We start from the raw sequence: 21,177 nt of genomic DNA, 5'->3' as shown, positions 1-21,177 counted from the left end.
AGTTGAAAGGTCTATGAGCTAAATGGCTTGGTCCCCACCTCAGTGACCTTACAGTCCACCTCTCTCCCGTCCTCGTAGTACACGTCTGTGATGATGCGTGTGACCGTCGTCCGCACTTCCTGAATGGTCCGCACGTGTCTGCGATGGGCGGGACCAGCAGCTGCCCTCGAGGGTGGGGTCTCTGGCTCGTCCTGTCACACAGAAGGGGGTGGAGTTAACCCTTGACCCTCAGAATGCGTTCTTCGCTTACACTCATCAGGGGCTGTATGTATCAAGTATCTCAGAGCAGAAGTGCTGATCTAGGATCAGTTGTGCCTCAGAGATCATAATGAATAAGATTACATGGGCAGGTTGGACCAGATCCTAGATCAGCACCCCTGAGACGTTTGATACATTCAGCCCTTGATCTGCTACAAAGTCACTCCAGTTTTATATTCTGTCAGAGATAAAATCATAAAATACAATAAGCAATTGTCAATTTATGAATTTAATTTCAAACAGGATGCCAATCTTGATCTGCTAACCGTTAAGGAGTAGGGGCTAGCAGAAGGGACAATGGTTGTTTCTGTTATTCGGACATGTTATTATTGTTCCATTTTGACATTGTAAGAAGGACAGGAAGTGTGAGGTAACTAAGGACCCTTACGCTGGCTGCTGGAGACCTGGGGCCAGCCGCTTCAAAACTGGTCTGCTGAAACGCCACTCTCTGACAAAGCTAGAGTCAGAGAGGAGGAAGCAAAAGGACACATGAGACAAGCGAGGTTGGATGAAGAGAGTGTAAGAAAGAGGGAGGGGGGGCGACAAAACAGCAGGACATGAGAAAGGCAAGGTGGATGAAGAGAGTGTAAGAAAGAGGGAGGGGGCGACAAAACAGCAGGACATGAGAAAGGCAAGGTGGATGAAGAGAGTGTAAAAAAAGAGGGAGGGGGCGACAAAACAGCAGGACATGAGAAAGGCAAGGTGGATGAAGAGAGTGTAAGAAAGAGGGAGGGGGACGACAAAACAGCAGGACATGAGAAAGGCAAGGTGGATGAAGAGAGTAAGAAAGAGGGAGGGGGCGACAAAACAGCAGGACATGAGAAAGGCAAGGTGGATGAAGAGAGTGTAAGAAAGAGGGAGGGGGGCGACAAAACAGCAGGACATGAGAAAGGCAAGGTGGATGAAGAGAGTGTAAGAAAGAGGGAGGGGGACGACAAAACAGCAGGACATGAGAAAGGCAAGGTGGATGAAGAGAGTAAGAAAGAGGGAGGGGGGACGACAAAACAGCAGGACATGAGAAAGGCAAGGTGGATGAAGAGAGTAAGAAAGAGGGGGGGGCGACAAAACAGCAGGACATGAGAAAGGCAAGGTGGATGAAGAGAGTGTAAGAAAGAGGGAGGGGGGACGACAAAACAGCAGGACATGAGAAAGGCAAGGTGGATGAAGAGAGTGAGAGAGAAACAACAAAACAGGAGAACATGAGACAAGCAAGATTGATGAAAAGAAAGAGAGAGAACAAGGGGGGGAAATGTTGGTTAGACTAGAAGAATAACGGACAGGAATCTCATCACTTTCTATCCCCTTGCAATATGATCAACCATATCCTTGTAGCTAACCCAGTGGCTCTTACCTTACTGGGTGAACTGGGAGAGATGGTGTTGTCAAAGCTTGTCTGCTGGGACACGGCCCTCTGTCTGATGGCAGCGGCTCTGGTGGGGGTGGATGGCTCCGGGGGCCCACACGGCTCTCTATCCCCAGCTGCGGTGCCTTTTTGTGGTGTTTTCACTGCTGGACGGCCTGGGGTGGATGGTTCAGCAGGAGGCTCTTTCTCTCTGAGCCCCAATGGCAACGTATGCTTCACTTCCTGGCGGGGGCTGGAGAGGGGCTCGGATTGGCTGTTGGGGAGGCTGATGCATTCCAGGGAGAGAGAGGGGATGGAGGGTCTTTGGGAGCTTTTCTGCTGTGAGGGTGAGATGAACAGTTCCCCTCTGTGAAAGGTGAGAGAGACATTTCATATGTCAATGGCACAATCAACCACTTTCATTGTGTGGTGAGCGTTCAAGAGCCAAAATGGCTGCCGTGCATCACCCAGAGGGGCGCTACACATGGATGGGGTGAGTCCCTACACTGTAAAGCCCTTTCAGGACTAATAGAAATACATGTATGCACATAGAAATATACCGTGCCTTCAGAAAGTATTCATATCCCTTCAATTATTCCACCTGTTGTTGTGTTACAGCCGGAAATAAAAATGGATTAAATACATTTGTTTTCTCACCCATCTACACACAATACTCCATAATGACAAAGCGAAAACATATTTTTTGAAACTTTTGAAAATTAAATACAGACATCTCTCATTTACATTAGTACTCACAGCCCTGAGTCAATACTTTGAAGAAGCACCGTTGGAAGTGATTACATCTGTGAGTCTTTCTGGGTAAATCTCTAAGAGCTTTCCACACCTAGATTGTGCAACATTTGCCTATTATTATTTTCATAATTCTTCAAGCTCTGTCAAATTGGTTGTTGATCATTGCTAGACAACCATTTTCAGGTCTTGCCGTAGATTTAAGTCAAAACTGTAACTCGGCCACTCAGGAACATTCACTGTCTTCTTGGTAAGCAACTCTAGTGTAGATTTGGCCTTGTATTTTAGGTTATTGTCCAGCTAAAAGGTGAATTAATCTCCCAGTGTCTGGTGGAAAGCAGACTGAACCAGGTTTTCCTCTAGGATTTTCCCTGTGCTTAGCTTCATTACGTTGACTTTTTATCCTGAAACTCCCCAGTCCTGAAGCATACCCATAACAGCCAGCACTATGACTGAAATAGAGTGGTACTCAGTAATGTGTTGTGTTGGATTTGCCCCAAACATATCACTTTGTATTCAGGACAAAAAGTGAATTGCTTTGCCATATTTTTAGCAGTATTACTTTAGTACCTTGTTGCAAATAGGATGCATGTTTTGGAATATTTGAATTCTGTACAGGCTTCCTTTTTTTCACTCTGTCATTTAGGTTAGTATTGTGGAGTAGCTACAATGTTGTTGATCCATCCTCAGTTTTCTATCACAGCCATGAAACTAACTGTTTTAAAAGTCACCATTGGCCTCCCCATGGTGAAATCCCTGAGCAGTTTCCTTCCTCTCCGGAAACTGAGTTAGGAAGGACAGCTATATCTTTGTAGTGACTGGGTGTATTGATACACCATCCAAAGTGTAATTAATAACTTCACCAGGCTCAAAGGGATATTCAATGTCTGCTTTTTTTCTCTCTTTTTTTTTTACCTCCCTGGTGGTTGAATCTGTCTGAAATGTTATGCTCAACTGAGGGACCTTACAGACAATTGTATGAGTGGGGTACAGAGATGAGGTAGTCATTAAAAATTATGTTCACCACTATTATTGCACACAGAGTGAGTCCATGCAACTTATTATGTGACTTGTTCAGCACATTTTTACTCCTGAACTTATTTAGGCTTTCCATAACAAAGGGGTTGAATACTTATTGACTGAAGACATTTCAGCTTTTCATTTTTAATGAATTTGTTCAAATGTAAAAAGTCAGAATTCCCCTTTGACATTATGGGGTATTGCGTGTTGGCTGGTGACAAAAAAAGATACATTTAATTCATTTTAAATTCAAGCTGTAACACAACACAATGTGGAGAAAGTCAAGGGGTTTGAATACTTTCTGAAGGCAATGTATATAAACTTACAGAACGGCTGATATCATCCTTTGCCAAATGTTAATAAAGGTTTCAATATTGCCTCTGTAGTCCTGTAATGGTAGGACCGAGAAGCAGGTCCAACTAGGGCTGTGGTGTGTTGTGTGGACACCTTGAAAAAGACCTTGTTATAACACCTCCACAGGACAAAACCAAACAGAGACTATATCTCTCTAAGGGGGCATGAATGGTACCCAAAATAGCAGAGAAGTAGGTCTCTCTCACACGCACGCACACACACTCAACCTACTTCCTGAATTCTAAAGATATACCAGGACAGGTAGAGGGCTGTCAAGGTCAAATGGACACAAGATTGGAGCAGACAATTAATGTCCCTTGTTTATCTCAAATCGGACAAACCGTGAAACTCTAATTAATAGCATGGGTGTTTATTTGCTTAAAATCACTCAACACAACAGGCGCTTATTAGAGACAGGAGACTATTTGAGCTAAACAACTATTTCCTTAATAATGCACACAGCTTTTGCTCACTTGCATAGTTAATTCACTTCTAGCATTTTAATAAATGTTCTTCATTTTCTGCACTAATGTGTTATCATTTACACACTGTCACATCTCTGTCTTAGTATGCCTCTATTTTGAAAATTTTTGTATTTTTTTTATTCTCCTATTTGACTGTGCAATTTTGGCAGTTCTTACTTTCGCCACTAGTGTGCGATCAGCCGATTTCTAGGGTTCTGTACTCCAGGAGTTGACTGTTTTTGTGTTTGCCAGTTAGCTAGCAGTTCTCAGCTGTTAGCAGCCAACGGCTAGCAGTTTCTTACTGCTGATAAAAACAGATGACTGACATAACTTTTTCTAGTCATTACTGAATTATTCAATGTAACAAATCAAACATGAAACCTTGTAAATAAGTCATCGTAACCTTGTAAACAATTCATTTAGACCCAGCGTTTATTTGAAACAGGCGTTTATTTGAAACAGGCGTTTATTTGAAACAGGCGTATATTTGCTGAAATGTGTGCCACTGCCCGGCTTTTAAAATGGACAAGCTGCTATTTGAGACTAGGTTTAATTGAAGTTTTACAGGACTTTAAAACAGAAGGGATACTCTGAGGCCACAATAGACATTAGGCTTGTGTTACTACTAGGCTCTCATTTCAGCCAGCAGGGGGAGCTATTATACTGGGAATCAACTGACTATACTTCAAGTTGGCACCAAATGCTCAGAGACAAACCTTAGTTTTTGAAGGCGTGCTGAAAGGAACTATCCTTCTCATGCATCCGAAGAGATCAGTCCGAAACTGGGAGGTAGCCTACAATCCAAATTTGTCCACTAAGAAACGCTCGTTTTAAGGTTTGCATTGCGTGACATTTTTTAAATGTTGTGCCACACTGACCTGATGAACACAACCCATGTCAGAGGCCATACACGTTGTTTACCTGACAGGGGTTCCAGGGTCACTGGGATGGGCCTCGGCCTGGTCCTCCATCACCTGTCTGTGGGCCTCCCTCACCCTGCTGAACACAGAGGGGCTGGGGACAGGGACACTGGTCATACAACAAGCCAATAGAATGTCATGAAATTGCCTTGCAATGCAGTATTCTCCATTTCCTTGGGGAAGAACGGAAATGTGTCTTTATACTAGAACCAAACCCCCTGAGACACACACGCGGAGACACCCTGAGCAGTCCCTTACTAGAAGGCAAAACGGCAGGAGTCGGCATCTAGGATATGGACACCAGCAACCCCCCAGCGAATTCAAAACTACTTTCATAACCCGAGTGTCAACTCGGTAAAAGGATGAGCACTCACCACTCACCCAGAGACGGCGCTCCTAGTGGCTGGAGACTAATGCAGGGAAACTTAAATCAGTTCCACCAAATTTCTATCAACATGTTAAATGTGCAACCAGAGGGGGAAAAAATTCTAGATCACCTCTACTCCATACACAGAGGCATGTACCAAGCTCTCCCTCCATTTGGTAAATCTGACCACAACTCTATCCTCCTGATTCCTGCTTACAAGCAAACATTAAAGCAGGTAACACCAGTGACTCAGTCTATAAAAAGAAGTGGTCAGATGAAGCAGATGCTAAACTACAGGACTGTTTTGCTATCACAGACTGGAACATGTTCCGGGATTCTTCCAATGGCATTGAGGGGCACACCACATCAGTCACTGGCTTCATCAATAAGTGCATCGAGGACGTCGTCCCCAGTGACTGTACGTACATACCCCAACCAGAAGCCATGGATTAAAGGCAACATTCGCACTGAGCTAAAGGGTAGAGCTGCCGCTTTCAAGGTGCGGGACTCTAACCCAGAAGCTTACAAGAAATCCTGCTATGCCCTACAACAAACCATCAAACAGGCAAAGCGTCAATACAGGGCTAAGATTGAATCATACTACACCGGCTCCGACACTCGTCTTATATGGCAGGGCTTGCAAACTATTACAGACTACAAAGGGAAGCACAGCTGCGAGCTGCCCAGTGACACAAGCCTACCAGACAAGCTAAATCACTTCTATGCTCGCTTCGAGGCATGCAACACTGAGGCATGCATGAGAGCATCAGCTGTTCCGGACGACTGTGTGATCACGCTCTCCGTAGCCGACGTGAGCAAGACCTTTAAACAGGTCAACATACACAAGACTGCGGGGCCAGACGGTTTACCAGGACGTGTGCTCCGGGCATGTGCTGGCCAACTGGCAGGTGTCTTCACTAACATTTTCAACATGTCCCTGATTGAGTCTGTAATACCAACATGTTTCAAGCAGACCACCATAGTCCCTGTGCCCAAGAACACAAAGGCAACCTGCCTAAACGACTACAGACCCGTGGCACTCACGTCCGTAGCCACAAAGTGCTTTGAAAGGTTGGTAATGGCTCACATCAACACCATTATCCCAGAAACCTTAGACCCACTCCAATTTGCATACCGCCCTAACAGATCCACAGATGATACAATCTCTATTGCACTCCACACGGCCCTTTCCCACCTGGACAAAAGGAACACTAATGTGAGAATGCTATTCATTGACTACAGCTCAGCATTCAACACCATAGTACCCTCAAAGCTCATCACTAAGCTAAGGATCCTGGGACTAAACACCTCCCTCTGCAACTGAATCCTGGACTTCCTGACGGGACGCCCCCAGGTGGTGAGGGTAGGTAGCAACACATCTGCCACGCTGATCCTCAACACAGCCAGAAGAGGACTGGCCACCCCACATATGCTCTCTCTAATTCTCTCTTTCTTTCTCTCTCTCGGAGGACCTGAGCCCTAGGACTGTGCCCCAGGACTACCTGACATGATGACTCCTTGCTGTCCCCAGTCCACCTGACTGTGCTGCTGCTCCAGTTTCAACTGTTCTGCCTTATTATTATTATTCGACCATGCTGGTCATTTATGAACATTTGAACATCTTGGCCATGTTCTGTTATAATCTCCACCCGGCACAGCCAGAAGAGGACTGGCCACCCCACATAGCCTGGTTCCTCTCTAGGTTTCTTCCTAGGTTTTGGCCTTTCTAGGGAGTTTTTCCTAGCCACCGTGCTTCTACACCTGCATTGCTTGCTGTTTGGGGTTTTAGGCTGGGTTTCTGTACAGCACTTTGAGATATCAGCTGATGTACGAAGGGCTATATAAAATAAATTTGATTTTGATTTGAACACTGGAGGTCAGATACTTATTTTCCACCATGATTTACAAATAAATGTATTAAAAATCCTACAATGTGATTTTCTGGATTTTTTTTCTCATTTTGTCTGTCATAGTTGAAGTGTACCTATGATGAAAATTACAGGCCTCTCATCTTTTTAAGTGGGAGAACTTGCACAATTGGTGGCTGACTGAATACTTTTTTGCCCCACTGTATATATTCATGTACATACTACCTCAATTGGGCCGACCAACCAGTGCTCCTGCACATTGGCTAACCGGGCTATCTGCATTGTGTCCCGCCACCCACCAACCCCTGTTTTACACTACTGCTACTCTCTGTTCATCATATATGCAGTCACTTTAACCATATGTACATACTACCTCAATCAGCCTGACTAACCGGTGCCTGTAGCCTCGCTACTTTTATGGCCTCGCTACTGTATATAACCTGTCTTTTTACTATTGTTTTAATGTTGTTTTATTTATTTACCTACCTATTGTTCACCTAACACCTTTTTTGCACTATTGGTTAAAGCCTGTAAGTAAGCATTTCACTGTAAGGTCTACACCTGTTGTATTCGACGCACGTGACAAACTTTGGTTTGATTTGATACAAACCATGGAAACCAAATGACCTGACAAAGTCAGGTAATACATGTATACGTAAATACATTTAAATATATGCAAATGTCAGCCATGATCATTCACTGACGGTTGTAACATACTGTATTAAGCATCTTTGTATATATACACATTATTCTATAATATTCTCAACAGTGCTCTTATTTGGGGTACAGAGTTGTGAACAAAAAGGCATCCCAGTATGAAAAAAGTATGAAAATGTATGCACACACACTACTGTAAGTGGCTCTGGATGACTAAAATGTAAACAAAATAATATTAAATGAAGCTGAATCGTGATGATGAGATGTAAAAATCCATTTGGGACACAGTCAAATCCCAGGCAGGGGAAAAAGCCTGAAATCGGGCTGCCTTGCATAGAAACCAAAGCGGGTTACCTGGTTACAGCCTTGACAACGGTGGTAACCTTGGAGACAGAGCCTTCCTCGTCTGATTGCGGTGGCTCTGGGAGGAAAAGAAAAGTGTTTAATTTGGTGTTTTGGGGGGTTGAACAAAAGAAATAAAGAAACAAACAGAGACGTCTATTCTTGCAGTAAAGGTGTGAGAGTCAGCAGATGTCACATTTCTATACATCAATGGATACACTTCAGTAGTCATATGAAACCCTTTTAATTCCATGTACACAGTTGTTGGATATTGTTTAATGCTGTTTGCATTTTCTATGGACCACCGTACCATCTGAAAGATAGTCCCTTGTCCCTCCATGGTATCAACACACAGATTCACAAGAAAATAACATACAGATGTCTTGAACATCCATAGGCAAACAAATAGGTCACATACATGGTCATATCACGTTTATAAGCAGGCATTGGAATATAAACCACTACAACAGCTATAATTCCTATTCCATTGGTAATAACATGGTAACCCAGCAGGCCTTAATGAGGAATGTTATTTTTCTTGTCTTTTGTAGGTTCTAAACAGGCCAAACACTTAGGTAATGACACCATAATGTCTTTGTATTGTGGATCTTTATTTGATTGTCATGTTTCCCCCACAGCTCCCTCTGCTGGGATCTCCACTGGGCCAGTACTGACTGGCAATTTAGAATTACACCCACCTGTGTGGTCTTGTTGTGACATTGATTGCCATTGCCTTGCACGCTGAAGGGCTCATACCCCAAACGTTCGTGCGGCAATAAAAATGTCAATTTAAGTTTATTTACCGGAGTGCTGTCCTATTTCTGTTCTTTGAATAATGTGGTAATAACACATTAATAATCGGCCTATAACAGCTCTTACTCTGCAGGCTGAAGTGTTCTGAGCTGCCCTCCTCCACAGGGGTCACCAGCTTCATCCGCAAACTCAGTTTCCCATCAGCCCCGTCGGCCGTGTCCTCGCCACTCTCCCCCGCCGTGATTTCACTGGTCGCCATCGCTGTCTCCGTGGAAACATCACCCACCGCCGCGGACTTCTCAGAGAAGGAAGTCATGTCTGAGGAAAACAAAAAGAGCCGACGACCACCACGATGTAATCTGGCTCAGATTAGAGCCTCTCTGGGGGATCCTACTAGCGAACCATGATATTGGAATGATGAGGTGAGGTGACTGGGAGAACAACTGTGTTTGTGTAAAGGGGGTGGGTGCGACAAAGAGAGAGAGTATGTGTGTACCTGAGTGGGTGAATCGGAGAGAGAGCGTGAGTGTGTGTTGATGTATGAGGGCGAGTGTGAGTGTGTGTGTGTGTGTGTGTGGGATAGAGAGTGAGTGTGAAGTGATGTGTGAGACTATATAGGTTGGTGGTTAGAATACTTTGTTTCAGTTCACATGGTAAAGCTGGCTATGGAGAGAGCCAGTTGATAGTATTTCTTGAGGGGGAGGAACCCACCAATCGGAGTGCTGTGTCTTGGTGTCTGCTTCAACTGGCTGATCAGAGGGGGAGTGGCACTCACACGAGGGCCAATCAGCTCGCCTTCTTTGGGGAGAGTGAAGTGGAATGGAATCTCTGCAGAGGACAAATATTAATACAAACAAAAACCATTACGATCTCTGAACAGACTGAAATGACGACAGGCTTATATAGCCCTGGTAGCCCAATGGATTTACTGCAGGGACAAAACACTTTGAATTAGAGTCTTTTATCACCGCCTTCCCTTCATGGCCACTGATCTGAAGGGACTAGGACACATGAAAGCAACTAGATGAAAATCTATCAAATCTTTCAACTATCAGTGGTCAGCAAGCAAGCAAATGGGGGGGGGGTCTACTTATTTATTGAATCACTTCAAAAGCTGTTAAAAATCAATACGTTTTTGAACAACCCCCCCATCCCACAAAATTACACATGTTTTTGAACCCCAACACCCCCATCCCACACATACCCCTGGTGTTCCCCACCACCCCATCGAAAACATACCCCTGGTGTTCCCCACCACCCCATCGAAAACATACCCCTGGTGTTCCCCACCACCCCATCCTAAACATACCCCTGGTGTTCCCCACCACCCCATCCCAAACATACCCCTGGTGTTCCCCACCACCCCATCCCAAACATACCCCCCCTGGTGTTCCCCACCACCCCATCCTAAACATACCCCTGGTGTTCCCCACCACCCCATCCTAAACATACCCCTGGTGTTCCCCACCACCCCATCCTAAACATACCCCTGGTGTTCCCCACCACCCCATCCTAAACATACCCCTGGTGTTCCCCACCACCCCATCCTAAACATACCCCTGGTGTTCCCCACCACCCCATCGAAAACATACCCCTGGTGTTCCCCACCACCCCATCCTAAACATACCCCTGGTGTTCCCCCCACCACCCCCCACCCCATCCCAAACATACCCCGGTGTTCCACCTCATCCCAAACATACCCTTGGTGTTCCCCCCCACCACCATCCCAAACATACCCCTGGTGACCCACCCCATCCCCCAACCTCGGTCTACACACAATATATTGGACAAAAACAAACTTCTATCTACTTCATGGTTTCTTAATAGTCTTTCATCGTTTCCTTGTGTCCTCGCTCCTCAAAAGGCATTGGAGTGGAGGTGAGGGAAGAAGGTCTGAGGTTCCTCCCCTCTGATCTTTTCCTACAATGTGTTTTGAGAAGGAAAGAAAGGAGGACACAAGGAAATGCTATTGAGTCACCTGATATCTCCACAGGCATCTAGGCCTCTCACCTCCAGAGCTGTCACTGAGGCTCTTGTCTCGGAGCCCCTCTGCTTCCCTAGACCCTTCCTTATCAGCCTGGGTGAGTCCGATTGGTACCAGCTGGGTGTCCTTCAGCTGTGACCCTGTGCCATTGGACGACACTGACCCCCACCGGCTTGCCACTGGCTGAGACGTGCCCATGTTAGACGGCGACTTCACTTCCTTCTCCAGTAGCTGGGAGCTCCTCTCACTCTCCTCCAGCACAATGATGCTGCTGCAGCTCTCCTCCTCTCCTACTCCTCCCTCGCTCCTGGAGTGCGAGACAGGGAACTTCCCTATTTTTTCCTCCTCTTCTTCCTCCATGGGCTCTGGAGAAAGCACCTGGCTCTGAGAGAGAGACAGATAAAGGCCTGAGCCCTCGGGTCCCAACGTGCTGTCGTGCTGCTTCTCTCCCCCCTCCTCCATCCCTTCTTCATCTGCTTTGTTTTTCTCCTTTGGGCTGTTGGTAGCAGTGCCTCCACGCTCCTGCGATAAAGACTGTATGGATTTAGACGGGTCCCTGTTTTTCTGTGAGCTCGTCGGGCTTCCCCCTCCTCCTCCTATGTCTCTCCTTCCTCCTCCATCTCTTCTGGAGTCTACACAAACACCTGGACTCGGAGAGAGAGCCTTCACTGATCCCACGTGAGACATCTGTGGGAAAACAGACTGGGATTGAGACTGAGACAGGGAGGCTAAACTACAGGCAGCGCTATTCGAGGAAGAAGGCGTCTCCTGCACACAGCTGCTAGGGGTGAATACGTCTATGGTTTCAAGCTTCTGTTGGGAGGAAGGAGAGGGGGAAGAGGCCTTGGCATCCTGCTTCTGAGAACTCTCTGTTTTGGTCACATTGATACCATCGTTGCCTATATTCATGTTGCGTACATTCAAGGTTGTCTGTTTGTGCGTGTCAGACTTCTGTGAAGTGTTACATTCCTCTCTCCTGGTACTTTCTCCGCTAGTCTTCAGTAAGTCAGGCACCTGAGGAACTTTAGGCAAAATAGCAGGTGTTTTTGGGTCAGAGGGGACCCCGTTACTTTCCCTCTTCTGGCTGTTACGTGAAATCACAGAGTCACTGGTGTCTATCCGTAGGCGTCCGTCCAGACCTTCTTCTATCTGTGTAGCCTGACTGTCCTCCTCGACATCCTTCCCCCCAGCCTGCATGGAAGCCTGCTGGGACAGACTACAGCTCTGAGTATTCACAGACAGCTCCAGTTGGAAAGAATCAGTCATAGAGTGTTCTCGGTCAGTTGTTGTGGGTGCTTTGGACTGGGCGGGTGCAGCGGCCATCTTGGGTGAGCTTGAATCCAGTGCTGTGGGTTGGGATGATGATGTCACTTTCCTGCTGTGCGTCTCTTGTGGAGCTATGCTACTGCTTCCAGCCTCTTGGCTCTGGGTTGGGACAAATACATCCTTTGGAAAGGGAAAAAGAAGAAACTAAATTGGTGTTTTATGAACCTATAGGACTTAACCTGATTGAATAATGAGATTCTTGATCATCATAATAAACCAACATAATCCATAATAAGGGAAGAATAAAGAGAGATAAGGGTAGATCCCTGGTCTCCATTTATGTGGTACCATGTGGCTCAGTTGGTAGAGCACGGCACTTGCCATGCCAGGGTTGTGGGTTCAATTGCCACGAGGTGACTAGTAGGAGAAAATAATAGTAGGAAAATGTATGCACTCAATACTGTGAGTCACTCTGGACAAGTGTGTCTGCTAAACCACTAAAATTTCAATTAAAAAAAAAATGGATATAGTTACATTCAAAGGTGAAAGTTGTGTACAGAAAAATGTAAAGACTTCATTCTTGCCTAATACGTTCTAAAAGTATATAATCAAACTGTTTAGTAAAAACATACGCCGTAAGCAACATACTGTGTGTCAGACTTTGAGGAAACATGTACTTATGACATGTGGTTGTTCCACCTAGCTATCTTAAGATGAATCCACTAACTGTATGTCACTCTAGACAAGAGCGTCTGCTAAATGACTAAACTGTCAAAAAAATAATACTAGGCTCATCCATACTGAGAAGACGTCATCTAATGCAATTTGGTTGTTCCCCACCATGCTTTCATTTTGGTACAGCCCAAACCCTTACATGATTATCAGCTGTTGTCAAACACACATTGGTCTGAGTTCCTACTACATGAAAAGCCATGCGTATGACATCCAGGCATTTAAAGCAAACTACATTTTCGAAATGACTCCTACTATAAAACATGATATTTTTCACATTCCCAAACAGCCTACTATTTAGTACGCAAAAACGGATAACCGGACACGGCCATTGAGTTCAGTGCTAACTGAATCTATTTTTCCCCCACTATCTGGTCAATGGATTAAAGATACGTACATGAGAGAACTCAGGCTGGGTAGGCAGAGAGAGGGTCCTCTCCAACACAAAACCTGGGGAGTTCTGGGATACTGGGGTGGATGCCGAGGGGTGTGACTTAGGAGCTGGGTCCATGTCCATTGGCTCCTCCTCCTTACCATCCGATTGGTCCTCCGGAGGCATAGACGTGTCCATTGGTTCGTCGGCACCTGCGGGGTTACCAGAAGTCTATCACTGAGTTCTATTTTTCAGAATAGAAACTAAAACAACTGACATGTCAACTGGATAAAATAATGTTTAGTTACCCAGTTCATTTTCTTGTCCTGTCGGTGAATTGGGGACGATGAAAGGTGTTTGGCTCAAGTTTTCCTGGGTGGGTGCTACAAACTCAGAGTTTCTATAGGAAGGGAAGGCAAAGATGAATGCAACAATCATTCTTCCTCTGATGAGGACAAAACAGAATCGCTGGCTGTGTTCAGTAGGGACAAAACGTTTTGAAATGGTAAAGTACTACCTCAACTTGACCAATTGGAACACAGATTTTCCTATTGTCCTACTGAACACAACCCAGGCCAACCCAAACAACAGGGCAACTACTCCAGGGATGCAAACTCGTGATGGGCCCAAAAAGGTGACACTTTTTATTTGCACTGAAAACATGCAAAGAAAATCCCTGCCAGGGGGAAAGGCAGGTTTTAACTCATTAAAAACAACAAATAATATGATCTACATGATCAGTATAAATATTGCACTTGGGAAAAAATCTTCTTAAAGTAGAAATATAATGCCTGTTTGTTTCATTTTATTTTTGCTCTATTATAGTGGCCAATATATACATCGATCAAGTGATCAAGTGCACAAGGTTACGTGTGCAAAAATAACTTTCACTGAGTAAAAAAATATATAATCCTCCCTCACTCACACACATGTGTTACTGTCAAGTTCAACACAACAAAAACAATATCTTTGGGCTACACTGAATAGTGTTACATTGTACACTTTCTGCATGTGGACATCTGTTCTACAATGTGCCAGGAAAAGTGAGAGGGAAAGTGTGTCGTGTTCCTTTCACCTCTATTTTCATTCTGAAAATGAACCACATACTGCAGAGGGGAAACATTAGTTAACATTTCACACAGATTTCCAGGGTCCAGTAAGCAACTAACGCTTTATAATTTGAGGAACGGCAAGGAGTCGAATATCAGTTGATACTATAGCGAATTGGTAAGGTTACTAATGTTAGCTAGCTAACGTTAGCTGTCTTACTTTATTAGCAAGCTCATTTTCACACCATAAACTCAATTGCTTGATCAGATGAGTTGACTAATGTTGCTCAATATTTCTCTGGCTAGTGTTGGTAAAGTAGGGGTAGAGCTTTTAAACACAGACGTGCATTATGGGTAACGTAGTAAGTTAACTTTCGGGTTTGAATGCAATTGTGTGTGACGGGGATGTAGCCGGACTGTTTTGCTCCGTTTGCCCACTATTTTATTTTGTCATTCGGACTACCTCAAATGATGTACAAGTTTTAATAAACGCTAACTACTTCAGTGGAATTCCAGGCTAACACGTCATTAGCAGAGGATAAGATCCCCAAATGTGAGAATTACCCCAGAGCATCCATACATTGCTCTGGCCTTGGAGCTAGCAAGTGAAGGCTCCCCTGAGCCGTCCCGACTACGGTCTGGAGGGGAGGCAAGAAAGGTAACACTAGCTAACGGATAATTCGATCCAGCTAGCAAGATACATAACAATACTAATACTTATTCCACCACAATCTCCCTCACCTCAAACTTTTCAAATGCCAGTTGTTTTCCGGTTACAGCTCATGAAATACGCTTCATCACCTTCTCACCCCGTCTCCGTGGTCAGGCTTCTCGCCTAACGTACCTCTTCTTTCTCGTTCAGGGGGCGCGCTGCTGTAACTGGCGCGCTGCCTTTCCAGAGCGCGCGCTGATGCTGTAACTAGTAAATTGTTTGTCTCCTCTTTCTTCAGTCGCGTGCTGTGCTGCATTCTATTGTTATGTAAACGATCTGCTGAGCCTTGGATACAGACAGTATTGCTCCAAACGCGCAACACTCGATCGTTACAGCCAGTAGTGATCCAACCCCCCCCCCCAAAAAAAAAGACTTTTCTCATCTGATCTACATGAATCATATAGGTCACCTATTTTGGCTTCAAAACGGCGAATTTCACCGAAAGGTGACTAGTTTGCATCCCTGCAACTCAGTGGGAGTGTGCAGTATAGTGTTGAGGCGAGAGAGGTCTTACTGGGAGAGGCTCTCCTGCACCAGGGTGCCCTGCCCAGAGAGGTGCAGCAGACGCAGGGTGTGGGCAGGGGTCAGGGTGGGCATGCCTTGGTTCTCTGCCTCTGACATTGTGCTGTCCACCCCTGTGCCTACAGAGAGAGAGAGAGAGAACTCCATTATCATCTGTTAATTTTGTGATCAATTGTTCATGTGAACTGTTGATAACAGTTGTGACCTGCTCGCCTTCAAATGGTTGTGTGAACAACAGACTACACTTGTTTTAACTGGAGAAGTGGAGAAACTGGAGAAGTGCTGTAAGCCCTGGCAGTATATGTCTATAACACAGACAGATAGTTTGGATGGGTGGATAGATGGACGGCCCACCTGTCTTGTCAGTGTCGAAGAGGTCCTCCTGAGAGGACAGCAGCTCAGAGTCGTCCCCTTTGGGATCCTGGTCCTCGGAGGCCTGCAGGCCCTGGGAGTGGAGCAAAGCCTGGACACTCAGTTCCCGGCAGGCACGACCCAGGGGCTCCGACGAGCTGCTAGAGCTCACCTCCGACCTGGGGCAAGAACCAGACACTTTATTTAACTAATGCACAATTCCAAATCAACGCTTGGACCTTTTATTTACTTCTGGAGATCTGAGAGAAGTTGATGTGTAAAGCAATATGATGAACAATCCACCTAGCCTATTGGGCAACTTAGACTCATTACCATATTGCTTACATCTATCAAATCTTCCCAGAGCTCCACAGGTGCATAAGATATTGTCTAGGAGTCGATTTGGGATTGAGCAACAGAACTAGCATGTGTAAATCTGTGAGGTATGGATCAATAATTTTGGGGCCGAATCCTAGCTTTATAAAATGACTACCAATGTCCCACTAACATCAATGTGTGATTCACGTGAATCTTCCAATTAAGGTGTGCACTTTTCATGTACAGATTCAGCCCTTCTTATTAAAAGGCCCAATGCAGCAGTTTTGATCTCAATATCAAATCATTTCTGGGTAACAATTAAGTATCTTACTATGTTTTCAATTAAAATGGTCAAAAGAAACAAAAATAGCTTTTTAGAAAAAAGCTATTTCCCAGCTAGGACTGTCTGGGAGGGGAAAACTGAAAACTAGCTGTTAATGGTAGAGAGGTTTGGAACTCTTATTGGTCTATTAACTAATTAACCGCCTGGTGATGTCACCAGGCAGGTGAAAACTTCATCCCACCAAAACAGGCAGAAATTTCAGGCTGCCTTTTCAAACAACTCTTACGCTAAAAGGGCATCATCATAATTTTCACAATTTCAGGATTATTCAAACCAGATCATGATGAAATGTATATAAAACACAGGAAATCATATTTTGGACTGCACTGGACCTTTAAAGCTTGACTCTCGAGCCCTTGTGGTACACGGAGGCTTTATGACTAAATATGATCTTGTAGGTACGCATCCTGGATATGGATATTCTCACCTCTTGGATTTTCTGTCCTGACTGCCTGAAGGCAAGCCCCTGGTTGTGTTCTTCTGTTCACCTAGTGACAACAAAACAATGACAAGTCAACAAAATATGTTTCACTTTGGTCAACATTTCAACTGGGTCCAATTCACTGTAGCAAAACATTTTGCAATGTAAAATAAAAATAAGTCTGTGTTCTTATTCTTCATGGACATGTTCAGGGTCATATTCATTAGGCACACTGTAGCAAAACATTTTGCAACAGAAAATGAAATAAAAGCACATTTCTTACTGGACAAGTTCAGGTAGTTTTTTCCCGTTTTCCTCAGAAGTTCAGTTTGTTGCCTAATGAATACGACCCAGGTAGTACCACCCTGTTTCTCCCCGTTTAAAATGGTTTTCCACCTACTAAACACAACCATGGACTCAAGAGAAGTAAAGATAACTTAGTATTGTTACCTGGCTGGTTGTGTCTCTGGCTGTCTGTCTGGGCAGCAGTAGGGCCCTCCTCCTCCTGACTGTTCCCCACCACGTCACCCGGACCCTGGCTCTCAGAAAGCTCCAGAAAATCTAACTTGGACACTCCCCCTAAAATACACACAACATAAACATGCACAGCTCAAAATCATGAAATGCAATACTGACCTGGTGATGATGAAAAAGTGGCACAGCCTAAAAATAATGTTTCCAACAAGAGCATTGTTGGAGCATTTCAAAACTTACACAGCTACAGTATATTATCTCAGAGACATGTCTCAGATGGTTATTTCTTCCTCTGTTAAAAACTGCTCATACCTTCAGGCTGGGCGCATTGTGTAGTGGAGTCCGCCCCAGACTCCGTGGCCATGTCTTCTGTAGCACACCTGATGGTTTCAGGGATCAAGATGTCAACGTAAAGCAGACTATTGCTGAATTCCAAACCGACCCCTAGCCTGCCCCCTACAACCTAGCTACCTCTGTAGATTGGAGGTGATTGGAAAGATATAAGCGTTATAGAGTCATCTTGCCTTCTGATTGGTTAGGTGGAAATGTCACCATATTGCGTCCACCTATCCAATCCTCTCAGATCTACAGTAGTGTCTAGGTAGTAGACAGGGGCCAGGGTCCATTTGGAATGCAGCATACTTCTCAAACATCTCAGCTGGCTGTCTCAATGCTCTTACAAACACTTCAATTCACTGCATCTTGGTGACAATGTTATCCTAGTACCTACCTCCTTGTATTGGAGCAAACTTCTAGGACTTGACTTTCCTCCTGGTTGACTAAAGAAAATACATTCAATAGGTTTAAGACAGAATATAATGTCTGCTATGGGGAGACAAATGCTATCAACTGCTTTCAATGTTACCAGCGCTATCAATAGGCTATATGATTGTTATTACTCTGATAATGGCTGCAATGGTTGAAACCAGAGTTTACATTTCACACTTAATATTTTCTGTGCCCTTAACTTAGCAGCCTGGACTTTTAGTGTTTCTGAGGGTACATTAGTTTGCTATAGGAGTGACCAACACCCCACTAAATGTTCCAAATCTATGTAAGCAGCAGGGTTCGAACACGAGTTTCCTGCACACCATAAGAGTGCATTATCCAACTAAAAAACCCAATGCAACTCTTCAGGTCCCAGGCAAGGATACTCATCACAGCAGTCACATACAGAGAACCACAGCTTCAAATGGAGAGGTGTCATATGTATCAAACGTAGAGTAGGAGTGCTGATTTAGGATCAGTTTGGCCTTTTAGATCCCAGTGAATATGATTACATGGAGAGGGGGAACTGATCCTAGATCAGCACTCGTTCTCTGAGATGCCTCATACATACGGCTCCAGGTATCCAATCTCTGTCCTTTGTGGTCACAGTTTGAGAGACCAACCTGGCCCGTTGTGATTGTTGTTCTGGACCCTCTCTGATTGGCTGTCTGTCTCGGAGTATCGGTTTCCTGCCGGAGATGACATCAGCTCCTGGGGAGAGAGAAGGCTGGATTCAGTGGCCCTGTTCATATGAGAACAACAGGCATCACTCCTTCCCATGAAGTAGGACAAGCACTGATCTGACATGACTGGATTATTTGATGAAAACCCTGCTGTCACCTATCCAATTGTGTCAGTATTGACTCCATGGCAGGTAGGATGGAGGGATGCATCTTAAATGGATTCAAATTGAGCCAAGTGATATTTTTTGCTTTTGACAACTGACTTGAGATCTGTTATCCCCACACGTCTAACATTAATGAATATGAGCTTCACAACAAAACCAGTCCTAGATCAGTTGTAAAGACTTATAGAGGTAAGTAATGTCATGTCACAACCTAAGTTGATATGCCCCAAAGTTCCATTGAGGTCATCGGACAACAAACTAAGGTAGCAGGAGGAACTTAGCCTGGGTGACAGTCTATTTCTGCTCTCTTGCTTGACAATGGAGTGGGCAAAAACACAAACTGATCTGTTACCAGGCTAGGAGGAACTGACAAAAACAATACCCCTATCGTCTCCCCTCCCTGTATGACTGGAAAGCATATTACCGCCTCTCAAAAGATCTCTAGACCTTTATGTTACAGGATGCAACATTAGCGTACTTGCCCTCCGAGTCGCTGGTTCAAGCCCTGCTCTGGCTGGCTGTCCTCGGGGGCTACTCTCCCGATACCCACGCTGCAGTCAGAAATTACCATCTTTGCATAGAATTATGGATACATCAAGTGACATTGGTGCAAGTAGGGCAAAGTAATTCTACAGATGGGCAACCTCCCAAGCCCCCAGTCATATATATCCTAGAGATATTTTAATCTAACGTTATGGCTCTCTCTCTCTTCATCTACGGTACTACTCCTGCCAGTAGACATGGATCATTTTGGCACAGGAGGTTTACTGTAACCACAGTTGCTGGTTCAAGCCCATCTTCACTCGTTACCTCCCGCTGTCTCTACACAGTGCTACTCACCAGTACAGGGCTGTGGGAGGTGGCAGGCTGCAGGCTGGACAAGCGGCGGGCGAGCAAGGCGCGGTAGCTACTGTCCGGGTCGTCCTCCAGTGCCGCACTGTCGGGCTGGGAGTCCTCCACGATCAGGCACGGGTTCTCTGCATGGGGCAGACTCGAATCCAGGTCACTTCCGCTAGGATCCATCGGGTTATGGCATGGAAGGACAGCAGGTAGCGTAGCTGCTGCGCCAAAACAAAGAGCGAATGCAGATATTATAGGAACAACTGCCCGAGTGTTAGGTAAACATGATCAATATAATAACTGAATCGATCCTTCTGGTGCCATGGACTTGCAGTCCTCTTTCCGATAAATAGCTAGTTAGAAGACCATAACAGAATTTGCTAGTCTAACAAGCTAGCTACCGATAACGAGTTAGCCTAGCTACGTTTAGGAAGTGAGAGCACAGCACATGACTGAGAGCAAAACGTTGAGCACACTATTTAGTCCATAAAAAACCAGCCATGTATAATATTTATTCACTTAGCTAGCTAGTCTGCTAAAAATTACGAATTACGATTGCAATCACAATTTGAGCTGGTGTCCTTTTGGCATAGCTAGTTACCTTGGTGGTCCAACAACTGCCCAATAATTTCATTAGCCCATCCCCCTTTCGCCGTAAAACTACACAGAAGGATGGTTATGATTGATCTGGGACGCTTCTGGCTCTGTCGTCATACCAAAACAGTTTGAAGACGCGGTTTGAGACGCTTGCTGAGTAAAACATAAAACAGCAAAACTACTAGCGTCATACTCTACAGCTAGCTATATTTCACGAAATCGTAACATTTGTAAACAAGGCTGTTCTGGCAGCAGAACTTCGAAATCGGAAACCCGCAAACGCATTCACAGGGGAAATATTTGGCATAAACATACGACAGTTTAGCTATCTAATGCTAGTTAGTTAACGTCGTTAACCAGAATTGAACACCTAGCTACGGACCTTCAAAATGCAATGTTGTGTTTGGGGGTGCAAGGCCCAATATCTGAATGAGGAGGGTTAGGGTTTTTCCGATTCCCTACTGGAGAGAACGAAATTGCTCAAA

The 21,177-nt window shown here is 45.0% G+C and overlaps 1 protein-coding gene across 6 annotated transcripts in view; it reads right to left on the bottom strand.

The window, feature by feature from the left end:
• Positions 1-21,177, bottom strand: part of tp53bp1 (tumor protein p53 binding protein, 1) — a 41,273-nt gene that overhangs the window by 15,207 nt on the left and 4,889 nt on the right. For 4 of the 6 annotated variants that reach the window (XM_065012163.1, XM_065012162.1, XM_065012164.1 and 1 more), the window contains exons 1-18: positions 20,096-20,278; positions 19,032-19,119; positions 18,371-18,419; positions 17,953-18,020; positions 17,617-17,745; positions 17,173-17,233; positions 16,088-16,263; positions 15,726-15,852; positions 13,759-13,850; positions 13,475-13,662; positions 11,106-12,525; positions 9,807-9,923; positions 9,222-9,413; positions 8,355-8,421; positions 5,110-5,202; positions 1,610-1,967; positions 647-715; positions 39-191 (exon numbers count right to left, since the gene is read on the bottom strand). In XM_065012163.1, the coding sequence (XP_064868235.1) occupies positions 39-191; positions 647-715; positions 1,610-1,967; positions 5,110-5,202; positions 8,355-8,421; positions 9,222-9,413; positions 9,807-9,923; positions 11,106-12,525; positions 13,475-13,662; positions 13,759-13,850; positions 15,726-15,852; positions 16,088-16,263; positions 17,173-17,233; positions 17,617-17,745; positions 17,953-18,020; positions 18,371-18,419; positions 19,032-19,119; positions 20,096-20,278 (3,630 nt within the window). Of the gene's footprint in view, positions 1-38; positions 192-646; positions 716-1,609; positions 1,968-5,109; positions 5,203-8,354; positions 8,422-9,221; positions 9,414-9,806; positions 9,924-11,105; positions 12,526-13,474; positions 13,663-13,758; positions 13,851-15,725; positions 15,853-16,087; positions 16,264-17,172; positions 17,234-17,616; positions 17,746-17,952; positions 18,021-18,370; positions 18,420-19,031; positions 19,120-20,095; positions 20,317-21,177 lie in introns of those variants that run through there. The other 2 variants (XM_065012161.1, XM_065012165.1) reach the window with 2 other exon arrangements.

Source organism: Oncorhynchus nerka, linkage group LG27 (genome assembly GCF_034236695.1).
Source record: "Oncorhynchus nerka isolate Pitt River linkage group LG27, Oner_Uvic_2.0, whole genome shotgun sequence".
Classification (NCBI taxonomy): domain Eukaryota; kingdom Metazoa; phylum Chordata; class Actinopteri; order Salmoniformes; family Salmonidae; genus Oncorhynchus; species Oncorhynchus nerka.
Note: the sequence above shows the minus strand (reverse complement) of the source record. Positions and strands in the feature narration are given on the sequence as shown.